The 13,342-nt window shown below is 42.8% G+C and overlaps 1 protein-coding gene and 1 long non-coding RNA gene across 4 annotated transcripts in view; one reads left to right on the forward strand and one right to left on the reverse strand.

Annotated features, from left to right (window-relative positions):
- The window catches only part of IPPK (inositol-pentakisphosphate 2-kinase), a 50,417-nt gene extending 49,997 nt beyond the window's left edge, over positions 1 to 420 (reverse strand). Inside the window, exon 1 of one of the 2 annotated variants that reach the window (XM_004284114.3) lies at positions 102 to 420. In XM_004284114.3, coding sequence (XP_004284162.2) covers positions 102 to 350 — 249 coding nt within the window. In that variant the 5' untranslated portion in view covers positions 351 to 420. The remainder of the gene's footprint in view (positions 1 to 101) is intronic. The other variant, XM_033413613.2, reaches the window with a different exon arrangement.
- An 83-nt stretch (positions 421 to 503) lies between these two features.
- LOC117198213 (uncharacterized) lies at positions 504 to 1,475 on the forward strand. 2 transcript variants are annotated; one of them, XR_004479269.2, is made up of 3 exons: positions 504 to 602; positions 828 to 1,022; positions 1,335 to 1,475. It is a non-coding gene; the product is annotated as an uncharacterized LOC117198213 (long non-coding RNA). The 2 variants fall into 2 exon arrangements; XR_004479270.2 differs by having other exon boundaries at positions 529 to 593.
- The last annotated feature ends 11,867 nt before the right edge of the window (positions 1,476 to 13,342 follow it).

A 13,342-nucleotide genomic window follows, 5' to 3' on the forward strand; every position in this document is an offset into this window, starting at 1 on the left:
GGGATGCAGAACCGACCTGAGCGGAGGGGGTGCTTGGGGGACGCGGAACCCACCGGGAGTAGGGTAAGGGCCCTGAACCGCGCCGACAGTCAACCGCTCACCTGTGCGTGGGCCACCACTAGGCTCTTGTTGCCTTCACCGTGGTACCCCCATTCATTCTCGTCCATCTTCCCCTCGTCCATCCCACGGTGCGGCCCTGGAGCCTCGCGGGGCCACGAGCTGAGGGCCGCGGGTTCGCCTAGGAACCAGCCGCAGCCGACCGGGGAGGAGCTCCTGTCAGCCGCCGCCTCAGCTAGACCCAGCCGCCCGCACTCGCAGGCGCTGGCCGCCGGAAGCCACGCCCCCAACATCTCCCATGGCCGAGCCGGGCAACTTCCGGGTTCGCTCCCGCTTCTCCTCTGTTGACCACGGTGGTGGATGGACTGGCGGCCATCTTAGGTGCTGGCAGAGTGACTCACTTCCGGAGCGCGATCTTGAGAACCGGAAGAGAGGCTTCCGGCCTGGGCGCCGGAAGTGAGGCAAGCGGGAGGAGCCGTCTGCTACCCGGCGACTAGCACTGGCCTGCTGGGGAACATGAGTCCAGGCGGGCTGGGGTTAGAGCGGTACTGGCGCGCTAGGAGCCAGGGGGTCCCGGTGGGGCTGGGGGCGGGGGACGCCCAGGCAAGTCGGGAGCTTGGAAGGGGATGGACCAGGCGGGCCGGGGGCGGGTGGTCCCTAGAGCTGGAGCCCGCTTAGTCATGGGGCCTCAGCCTTCTTTTCTGTAGAATGGGATACATTTCTCACTCATCGGGTTATTAATATCCTCGTTTGCTCTTTACCTGATGCAGAATCACCCCAGTAGTCCCAGGAAGTGGAATTGTGGTCCACACCTTACAAATGAGGATACGTAGCTCAAAGAGGCAAGTGGACTCCTAAATGGCGTTCTTGTCGGAGTGTTACCTGAAAAACTGGCTTTGCCTTTTGGTGGGTGTCAAGCCAGAAGACAAAGAGTGGGAGAAGGAAGGATTTATTACTTGCAACAAGTAAGGAGAATGCTGCGGCTTTTTCCCAAAGCAGTGTCTCCCCAAAGAGCAAAATTGAGGAAGTTTTAAGCTAAGGTAACATGTGTATTCATAAAGGGCTTGGGCAGTCAGAGTCCAAGCTTTAGTTGAATGAAGTCATGAGGGTCAGAAAAGGTCTACATCATCCCTTAGGTCCCAACTGATCTGGTAGTTGAGCACTTCAGACTACTCTTTACCATTGAAACAGAATTGAGAGTCTTTACTACTGATATATTATCTTTGCTACTGTTACTTCTCTTGCATGATAACAGTTTGTTCTTTTTTTCTCTTAAGATCATTACTGAGACCTGTTGAAGGGCAAGCGTTGTGGCCAGGCTTAAAATGACTTAGGCCAAAAATGGCTTTTCTTATGTCAAGAAAGCCATGCCCAGGGGATTCCCTGGTGGTGCAGTGGTTGAGAATCTGCCTGCCAATGCAGGGGACACGGGTTTGTGCCCTGGTCTGGGAAGATCCCACATGCCGCGGAGCAAATGGGCCCGTGAGCCACAACTACTGAGCCTGCGTGTCTGGAGCCTATGCTCCGCAACAAGAGAGGCCGCGATAGTGAAAGGCCCACGCACCAAGATGAGGAGTGGCCCCCGCTTGCCGCAACTAGAGAAAGCCCTCGCACAGAAACGAAGACCCAACACAGCCAAAAATAAATAAATAAATAATTTTAAAAAAATACGGGAGTCCATGTATTAAAAAGAAAAAAGAAAGCCATGCCTGGATTTCTTTCTCCGGGGACCTCCCCTACCCTATCTGCCTACAGGAGGAGTAGGTTTCGCTGAATCTTGAGGGATGTACCTTGAGCAGGAGGTCTGAATTCTGCCCTTGCCACTTAATGGCAGTGAAGCGAAGGGCAGATCTCTTCCCTTCTCTGGGCCTCAATTTATTCACTGTTGACGTGGGACTAATGATACCACCTTATAGAGCTGCTATGAGGATTAAATTAGGTTAGCGATTCTCAGACTCCTACTCTCAAAACCATTTTATACTTTTTAAAAATGATTGACGGGAGTTCCCTGGCAGTGCAGTGGTTAGGACTCCATGCTCTTACTGCCAAGGGCCCAGGTTCAATCCCTGGTCAGGTAACTAAAATCCTTCAAGCCATGTGGTGTGGCCAAGAAAAAAAAACAGATTGAAGGCCTCAAAAAGTTTTTGCTAATATGGCTTATATCGTTCTATGTTTACCATATTATAAATTAAAACATTTTTAAAAATTATTTTCATTTTAAAATAAACATTACCCTTTTTTAAAACGTAGCTATAGTTCCCCCAAATACAGAGAAGAGTGGCAAATGTTTCACATTTTTGCAAATCTCTTTAAAGTCTGGCTTCATAGAAGATAGCTGGAATCTCACATCTGCTTCTGCATTGAATCTGTTGCAATATATTGCTAGGGTTGAAGTATATGAAGAAAACCCAGCCTCAGGTATGTGGTTCAACAAGGAAAGACCTGCAGACCCTACTCTGAGAACAGCTTAGAGCACCTGGCAAGGCCTTGGGAATAGTGAAATGAAGCTAGTGAGTCAGGAAAATGAGCTGATAGCTTTGAACATCTCCCCCACCCTGGGCCCCAAAGGACTGGCGCAGGTAGGCTCAGGCCCCACTCCAGGGATGGTCGAGAAATGGGGGCAGAAACAGCCCACTCCTGGAGGTAAGTAATCCCCAAGGGGACTGGGGGATTACTTGGGGGGGTGGGGGGGACACTCACAAAGGGTGAGAAGGCCTTCCTACACCCCCACAAGGTGGGGGTGTCTGAGATTTTCTCAGACATCTCTAAACATGTCTGAGATTTTCTCAGCATCTGTGAATGCAGAATTCGGATCAGATTGTTAAGTATCAAAACATTTCCTTGGGCTTCCCTGTTGGTGCAGTGGTTGAGAGTCTGCCTGCCGATGCATGGGACACAGGTTCGTGCCCCGGTCCAGGAGGATCCCACGTGCCGCGAAGCAGCTGGGCCCGTGAGCCATGGCCGCTGAGCCTGCGCGTCCGGAGCCTGTGCTCCACGGCAGGAGATGCCACAGCAGTGAGAGGCCCGCGTGCCGCAAAAACAAACAAACAACAACAAAAAAAACCATTTCCTTAAGGAGGCCTCTGTGGTGCTGGAAATGTTCTGTATCTTGGTTTGTTGGGGGTTTTTTTCAAGGAACATTTTATCACTGACACTGTTTAGAATTACTAGTGTATGGTTATTTAAAAGATTAAATCTTGATTTTATGATTGTTTAAAAATTCTCCACAGGTGCTCCTAGGGTGGACCACACCCACCTTATCAAAGGGACAAATGCTCTGAAAGAATCATGGTGGGTTAAACAGTGAGGGACACAAAGGAGAGTGGGCTCATCTGCAGGGGTTGGGAGAAGGAAAGGCTGGAAAAGAAAGACATGAGAAAGGGGTCCCAGATAAACAGGGTTTATCAGTTGTTTTTCATACCCTGGATCCACACTCCCTTCTTTTTTATAGCATCAACCCAGTTTTTATTAGGGGAAGTACCTTTTCCTTTATTTAACCCATGTGGTCTGACTTAAATGAACTTGATTCTAGCCTCAAGGCTGTGCAATCAAGAATTACATTCCCAGTGGTTGGTTCAGGAAGCGCAGGGAAGTAATCCAGGTTTGTCCAACCAAGCGCACGCCTTTGGCTTGCACTGAAATGACTGTGAGGAGAATCAACCTCAGCTGAGAAGCTGGGAGGGTCACCACATGCTGTCAGCAGTGATCCAGGCACCACAGGTGGCAGCAACAGAGGGGAAACAGCTGGAAAGTGGCAAGCAAGGGGACACAAAGTGAGCCAGAGGATCGAGTCCAACTCAGTTGATTTTAATTTTCTGAGCTAGTGAATTCTGTATTTTGCTTAAACAATTTGAGTTGGGTTCCTTTCACTCAGATCCTAGAGTCCAAGCTAATAATAAGGGTACCCTAGGCTGGACCAGTCACCTCTTCAAGAAAAAGCTAGAAGTGAAGCAAAGACCAAAAGGCCATCATTAGCTGGGATTCCTACATGAGGACATTTTGCCTAGATGCTTTATGCTCCTCCATCTAGGTCCCAGCTAGATTCCCACCACAGTTAATCAGTGTCACCTTTCTGTTTGAAAAAGGAAATGAGAGAGAGAGGAAGGAAGGAAAGAGGAGAAGAGAAAAGGAAGAAAGATGAGATGGGAAACTCATCTTCCAACCACATTGAAAAGCCATCCAGAACCAAAGTGGCAAAACACTAGTGACTGGGAGCCCAGTGATGAGTACTTACTCTATTCTTCCTATTTTTATGTGTGTCTGGAATTTTCCTTACTAAACAGTTATTATTTTTGAAGGAAGCATGCGATATCATGTATCCCTTGATATGACATGACATGACATGATGAGAAAGGCACTTCACCTCTGTGGTACTCCCCTCACCCCTAAAACTATAATCCCTGTCTAATCATTAGAAAAACATCAGACAGACCCAAATTGAGAGACATTTGGCAGAATAACTGACCAAGAGTCTCTGTAACTGCCCAGGTCATAGGAGACATGGACAGACCAGAGGAACCTAAGGAGACAAGACACCTAAATGCAATGTGGAATGCTGGAACAGAAAAGGACATTGGTGGGAACACTGGTAAAATCCAAATAAAATCTGGAGTTTAGTTATTAGTAATGGATCACTGTTAATTTCTTTGTTCTGGGAAATGTACCATAGTTAGGTATGTTAACGTGGAGGGAAATTGGGATAGGGCATTTGGGAACTTGGTACTATCTTGCAACATTTCTATAAATCTAAAATCCAAAATTAAAAGTTCACAAAAAGGAAGGCATTCATTGTTCAGCTTCTTTCATAATTAAATAATTAAAATAAGTATATATCTTAAAATATATATCAAACTGGCAAAATAAAAGCAATTTTGCACAGTGTTTGATATGGGTGGTATACACAGGCAGGACGTGTGCACTGTGGAGGAGAGGGTCTGCATTGTTGGAGCCCAGTTTGGCCATGTCATTAAAAGTATTGTAGCTATAGCTAATCCCCTTTGATCCATTTCCATGCCTACAAATTACCCTACAAAACCCTCCCTCCAGTGCTCAGAGATATGTACAGGATGTTTGTACAAACACAAGAGTGATGGACAGGACTTGGTTCCCAATGTGGGCACCTCAGGACAGCCTCAGGCTGCACCAGCCCACCCCAGCAGAAGACTTGCAGGGGGGCTTAGCAACCCGTGTTCTAACAACTTCCCCACATGAATCCCAGAACCACTGAATTATGGTATACTTGAAAATTATATAGGCAATAAGGAAATGAGTTAGATCTGTACTGACATGAAAGATGTTCAAGGTCTATGGTTAAGTGAAACAAGTGTTTTTCACAACACAAGTATGTGTTGTGTCTGTGTGTAAATGCAAAGAAAAGGGAAAGGGAATTTTCCCATCTGGGAAGAGGAGAGCAGGAGAAACGAAAGAAGAATGTCACTTTCCTCTTATATTTGTATGTTGTTGACTCAGAGTATGTATTCATGTAACACTTCTGTAATAAAAATTTAAATGAATACATTCTCAATACTTTTTAAATTAGATCGATCTATCACTATGTATGAATATGGAAAGATGGCCATGGTATGTTTAATACAGAAATAGGTGTTTGTTTTTGAATGGAAAAGAAAAACGATCAAGAAATAGGTGCCTGGGACTTCCCTAGTGGTCCAGTGAGTAAGACTCTGCAGTCCCAATGCAGGGAGCCCGTGTTGGATCCCTCAACAGGGAACTAGATCCCACATGCATGCTGTAACTAAGAAGCCCACATGCTGCAACTAAAGATCCCGCATGCAGCAACTAAACGATACCACAACAAAGATCCCACATGCTGCAACTAAGACCCGGCACAGCCTACATAAATAAATAAACAAACAAACCAACCACAACTAATACCTGGCACAGCCAAAATAAATAAATAAACAAACAAACCTAAAAAAAAAAAAAGAAATAGGTGCCTTGCTGTGTACTGAGATTTTCTTTGGGGATGGGACCACAGGTGATGTGCACTGACTACACTACATGTGTCTGTAACATTTGAATTTTGCATACAAAGTATGAGTTATCTTTGTAATTAGAAAAAAATAACAAAGCTCTGCATGCAGTGGCCTCAGGATGCTCAACTACATAGAATTAGGCAGGTGTTCTTGAGGGTGGACTCCAGGATATTCAGGCCACCTGAACTGCTGACCTCAGGTAATCCCACCAACTCCAAGGTATCCTGACTGGAAGGTGAGTCAAGAGTCCTTGGAGGGAACTTGGCCTCTTTCCACACAGGGATATGATGACGTTGGGCATGCTATTACCTGAATTAGTCACTCTCCTGGGGTCTGATGCCCAGAATTTCTGCTCCTCATCCACCTTCTCCTTTCTCCAGCTTTTACACTCCAGGAAAGTACAGGGGAAAGGGTGATGGTGCCACAGCATGACTAAGGAGGCCCAACCCTTCCAATAAGGGCATCCCAGGGCATCATTATCATCTTAGACAACGCAGAAAAGTACAATCCATCAAACAAAAGATTGATAACTTTGTCTACATTAAAAATTAAAATCTTGAGGGTATCAATACCTAGAGTAGTCAAATTCATGGAGACAAAAGTAGAATGGTGGTTTCGAGGGACTGGGGAGAGGGGTAACAGGGAATTAGTGTTAAAAAGCTACAGAGTTTCAGTTTGGGTAGAGGAAAAAGTTCCGGAGATGGAGGGTGGTGAATGTACATTATGAATGTACATAATACCACTAAAAAGAAAATCTCAGCACAACAAAAGTCACAAAACTGCAATGCACATAGCAGATTTAAAAAAAAAAAGGAAGTTGGAAACATCTAAATTATCCATCAGAGACATACTATGCAGTTATTACAAAGGAAGAATGTCTCCAAGATACGTTGTTAAATGAGAAAGGTAAATTTTAAGATACTGTGTACATTATGATACCACTCATATAAAAATATACAACACAAACATACATATCTAATCAGCCAAATATTTCTATGAGCATAGGGTATCTCTGAAAGGATACAAGAAGTTGGTAACAGTTACATACTAGGAGTAAAATGTGATGCTAGCAAAAAAAAATTCCTTGTATACTCTGTGTAACCTTTTTTCCTTTTTAAATTTTGTACATCTGTGTGTGCTGCCTATTAAAAATAGGACTTCTGGTTTCTGGTCTGACTTGTAAAAACCTTGGAAACTGTCACTCTATCTTAACAAGTAAACAGCTGAACAAACTGAAAATCAACAAATCTTAGCTCTGTTGAGGAAGTGAGGTCACAGGGCAAATTACTGCCACAAAAACTGGGGAGACAGGCAGATACAGAGAATCAGCTTACTGGAGTAGAAACCCTCAGGCAGAGACATCTGCAGGAACCAATGTTGGGTAGGAAAACCTGAATTGTAATTGACTAATTGCTGGAGGCTCAGTGTGGACAAGTATGAGAGATTAAAAACTCCATAGGCCCCATTCACTGGGGGCCTCCACACTTTTTGTAAGTTTACTTCCAGGAGCACTAGCAGGTTTCTCACAGCGAATGTTGGAGAAAAATCCCCTTGTGCTTCCAGCAGGAAGAAGAGAAAATTAATCATTTTGAAACACACAGAGCATTCTGTACTTCCTAAAAGGTCTGCCTTCAGGAGAAACTGTTTTACCAGAGCCTAACCTATTTGGGTTCTATCAGAGTCTAACCAACCTGGGGAAAGGGTAATATGCAAATTCAACCCCCTCTAGCTTTCCATGTGGAGAAGGGAACTACCCCACTCTCAACCCCCTCCAAACATCCTGTCCCACCTAAGTTGGGGAAAAAACTGAGAGCTACTTATGAAGATCAGATCCCAGGTCAACATGCGCACAAAAAACTGAGACCTAATCATAGGACTGTTGAAGACTTCCCCCACTTCCACATTTTATATTATACCACTAAAGACCTATTTAGTGCCTTTTACCCAGTACACCATGTCTGCCTTTCAACAAAAACAAGGTATAATAAAGGCAAAAACATAGTCTGAAGAGACAGAGCAAGTATCAGAATCAGACTTAGATATGGCAGGAATGTTGGAATTACCAGACCAGGAATTTAAAATAACAATGATTAACATGCTAAAGGCACTAATGAAAAAGGTAGACAACATGTAAGAACAGATAGGTAAAGTAGACAAAGTAAATGGAGAGATGGAAAATCTAAGAAAGAATTTTGAAAATGCTAGAGATCAAAAACACTGTAACAGAGAAAGAATGTCTTTGATTGACTCACTAGTAGACTGGATACAGCTGATGAAAAAATCTCTAAGCATGAGGATATGTCAAGATAAAATTCCAAAACTGAAGAGTGAAGAGTAAAAATCTGAAAAAAAAAAAAAAAGAATATAGAAGACAACTACAAAAGGTGTAACATATGTATAATGGGAATACCAGAAAGTGAAGAAAGATCAAAAGGAACAAAAGCAAAAGTCGAAGCAGTAATGACTGAGAATTTCACCAAATTAATGTCAGACATCAAACCACGGATCCAGAAAGCTCAGAGGACACCAACCAGGTTAAATGCCAAAATAAAACTACACCTAGGCATATGATATTCAACTGCAGAGAATTAAAAACAGAGAATCCTGAAAGACACCAGAGGGAAAAATTGCTTACCTATAGAGGAGGAAAGGTAAGACTGCTATCTGACTCCTCCTCAGAAACAATGCAAGAAGTGAATGGAGTGAAATATGTAAGGTGTTGAGAGAAAAACCCCATCAACCAAGAAGTCTGTATTCTGAAAAATTAGCTTCAAAAGTGAAGGAGAGGGCTTCCCTGGTGGCGCAGTGGTTGACAGTCCGCCTGCTGATGCAGGGGACACGGGCTCATGCCCTGGTCCAGGAAGATCACACATGCCGCAGAGCAGCTGGGCCTGTGAGCCATGGCCACTGAGTCTGTGCGTCCGGAGCTTGTGCTCCACAACAGGAGAGGCCACAACAGTGAGAGGCCCACATACTGCAAAAAAAAAAAAAAAAAGTGAAGGAGAGAAAGAAGATTCTAGGAAGATGGGAGTAGAAAGGACCAGGAATCTATATCCCCTCAAACAACAATTACACTACCAGAATCTTTCTGATGTAACTATCTGGTAACTTTAGAGTCTATTGCAAACTTGAATGGTAAATTGCAGTTAATTTTGGTCAATTTCAGCTCTTAGCACAGTAGTAGCTACCCATCCCCCAGCCTCTTGACTCATAGCAGACAGCTATGCATTTGTTCTAGAAAGTCAGATTGGGCAATAAGGACCATGTCATCCAAATATTTGGGATCTGTGTTCTGATCACTAATTGCTGCCTCTGATCACAGAGGTACAAGGAGGTGGGTGGCCATTATTTTTACACCTCCTCATTGTAAGCCCTTCCCCCTTCTGCTGAAATGACTTTTAAGGGAGTAAAAAGCGTGGTGCCACCCCATTCATTTTTTTCTTTTGCCCTTTTGGGAGAAACATATTAAAGACTAGGACATTCAATAGCAACTGTGTATACTGGAAATTAGAAAGTCACTGTGTAAGCCCAAGGAAAGACACAATCTGAGATAAGACCTTAAGTTTATACCTCAGGCTAATTCTTAGCACAAAAACCGACCTACAACAATCTAAAAAACAAAAATAATAACAAAGCAAACCCTGGGAAGGGGGAGAATCTGATTTTCAGAGTTACCACATTATTAGATTCACAGGTCCAGTGTTTGACAAAATCATATAAGGAAACAGTAAGTATGGCCCATTCAAAGGAAAAAAATAAACCAACAGAAACTGTTCTGAAAAAAGACTTTAAAACAACTGTCTTAAAAATGCTCAAAGAATTAAAGAAAGACATAGAGAAAGTCAAGAAAATGATGTATGAATAAAATGGAAAGAACAATAAAGAGATAGAGAAGCTAAAAAGCAATTCAAGAACTTTTAGTTCAACTATAATAATTAAAATAATTTTAGTTCAATTACAATAATTGAAATGAAAAAACTACTAGAAGCAGAATTGAGCAGACAGAAGATAGAATCAATCAGTGAACTTAAACACAAGACAATGGTAATTATTGAAGCTGAAAAACAGAAAGAAAAAAGATTCAAGAAAAATGAACAGAACCTAAGGGACCTGTGGGATACAATCTCCCAGAACAACATATGCATTGAGAGAGTACCAGAAGGAGAAAAGAGAGCAAAAGGGGCACAGAGAATATCTGAAGAAACTGTGGCTGCAAATGTTCCAAATTTGATGGAATACATGAACATAAATATCCAAAGATTTCAACCAACTCCAAGTAAAATGAACTCAAACCGACACCAAGGCACATAATCAAACTGTCAAATGACAAAGACAGAGTGAATCTTGAAAGCAGCAAAAGAGAAGTCATTTGTCACATACAATCGATCCTCAAAATCAGCCGATTTGCTATCAGAAACTCTGGATGCCAGAAGACAATGGACCAATATATCAAAGTGATAGAAAAAAAAAACTTGTCAACCAAAAGTCCTATATCCAGCAAAGCTGTCCTGCAAAAGTGAGGGAGAAATTAAGACACTCTCTGATACAGATCAACCAAGATGGTGGAGTAGAAAGACTCTGAGCTCACCTCCTCTCAGGAGCACACCAAAATCACAGCTATCTGCAGAACAACCATTAATGAAAAAGACAGAACCTACCAGAAAAGATCTTCTACAGCCAAAGACATAAAGAAGGAACCACAACAAGACAGGTAGAAGCAGTGGACTCATGATACAATCAAGTCCCATACCCTCAGGTGGGCAACCCACAAACTGGATAATAATTATATTGAACAGATTCTCCCATAAGAGTGAGAGTTCTGAGCCCCACGTCAGGCTCCCCAGCCCTGGGATCACGTGCCAGGAAGACAAGACCCAAGAGCATTTGGCTTTACTATCAGAAGCCCCACAGTACTGGGGAAAATACAGACTTCATTCTTAAAGGGCACAGACAAAATCTCATGTGCCTCTAGACATGCCCCTAGATACTGCCCTGCCCACCAGGCCAAGACCCAGCTCCACTATGAGGGGGCAGGCACTGGCTCTCCAGGAAGCTTGCACTAGCCTCTAAACCAGCCTCACCCTCGAGGGGGCAGACACCAAATGCAAGAAAACCACAATCCCACAGCCTGCAGAACCAGTGTGCCCACAGCAGGCCAGACCTTACTCTGGGACAAGCAGTGAATTGAAGAGAGAGTAGTGGAAATCACTGCCGCTGAACAGAAAAGTGAATGAAAAGAAATGAGAACAGTTTAAGAGACCTCTGGGACAATATCAAATGCACTAATAGTTGCATTATGGGGGTCCCAGAAGGAGAAGAAAGAAAGGGCCTGAGAACATATTGGAAGACATAATAGCAGAGAACTTCCCTAACCTGGGGGAAAACAACAACAACAACAATCACTCAAGTCCAGGAAGCGCAGAGAGTCCCATACAAGATGAACCTAAACAGGAACATGCCAAGACACATTGTAATTAAAACGACAAAAATTAATGATAAAGAGAGAATATTAAACCAGCAAGGGAAAAGCAGCAAATAGCATACAAAAGAACTCCCATAAAGCTATCAGCTGACTTTTCAGCAGAAACTCTGCAGGCCAGAAGGAAGTGGCACAATATATTTAAAGTGATGAAAGGGGAAAACCTATAACCAAGAAAACTCTACACAGCAAGGCTCTCATTCAGATTTGATGGATAAATCGAAAGCTTTATAGACAAGCAAAAGCTAAAAGAGTTCAGAACCACCAAACCAGCTTTATAAGAAATGTTAAAGAAGCTCCTCTAGGCAAAAAGCAAAAGGCAACAACTAGAAACAAGAAAATTGCAAAATGAAAAAGCTCATTGGTAAAAGCAAGCATACAGTAAAGGTAAGAAATCATCCACACCAAAGCTAGTAGGGAGGTGAAAAGACAAAAGTAGAAAAATCATATGTATCCACAAAAAGCAGTTAAGGGATACATAAAACAATCAGATGTAAAATATGATAACATACAAAGCAGTCATGAAGGGAGGAGAGAACTAATGCAGGGTTTTTAAAATGCATTTGAAATTAAGAGATCAGCAACTTAATATATATATGGCTATACAAAATCCACTTGGTAACTGCAAACCAAAAATCTGTGAAAGATATACACACACACAAAAAAAAGAAAAAGAAATCCAAACATAAAAGTAAAGATAATCATCAAATCACAAGAGAATGAAAGAAGAAGAAAGGGAGAAAAAAGACCTACAAAAACAAATCCAAAACAATTAACAAAATGGCAATAAGAACATACATATCAATAATTACCTTAAATGGGGACTTCTCTGGTGGTCCAGTGGTTAAGAATCCACCTTCCAATGCAGTGGACATGGGTTCAATCCCTGGTCAGGGAACTAAGATGCCACATGCTGCAGGGCAACTAAGCCTGCGTGCCTCAACTACTGAGCCTGCATACTCTAGAGCCCACATGCCACAACTAGAGAGCCTGTGTGCCATAACTACTGAGCCCATGTGCTCTGGAGCCCTTGTGCAACAACTACTGAGCCTGCATACTCTGGAGCCCATGCACCACAACTAGAGAGCCTGCATGCCACAACGAAGAACTGTGTGCCAAAACTAACACGTGACACAGCCAAATAAATTAAATAAATAAATAAATACTTTAAAAAAAAGAATGGAATCTGGAATCTATATATTAAAAAATTTTCCTTATATGTAAATGGACAGCGTCAAATGCACCAATATTCACATTATAGGAGTCCCAGAAGGAGAAGAGAGAGAGAAAGGGCCTGAGAGGATATTTGAAGAGATAATAGCTGAAAACTTCACTAACATGGGAAAAGAAGCAGTCACCCAAGTTCAGGAAGCGAAGAGAGTACCACACAGGATCAACCCAAGGAGGAACATGCTGAGAAACATAGTAATCAAATTGACAAAAATTAAAGATAAAGAGAAAATATTGAAAGCAACAAAGGCAAAGCAACAAACATACAAGGGAATCCCCATCAGGTTATTAGCTGATGTTTCAGCAGAAACTCTGCAGGCCAGAAGGGAGTGGCACAATATATTTAAAGTGATGAAAGGGAAAAACCTACAACCAAGAATACTCTACCCAGCAAGGCTCTCGTTCAGATTCAACAGAAAAATCAAAAGCTTTACAGACAAGCAAAAGCTAAAAGAATTCAGCACCACCAAACCATCTTTACAACAAATGCTATAGGAACTTCTCTAGCTGGAAAAGAAATGGCCACAACTAGAAACAAGAAATTACAAAATGGGAAAGCTTGCCAATAAAGGCAAACATACAG

Source organism: Orcinus orca, chromosome 6, assembly GCF_937001465.1.
Source record: "Orcinus orca chromosome 6, mOrcOrc1.1, whole genome shotgun sequence".
NCBI lineage: Eukaryota > Metazoa > Chordata > Mammalia > Artiodactyla > Delphinidae > Orcinus > Orcinus orca.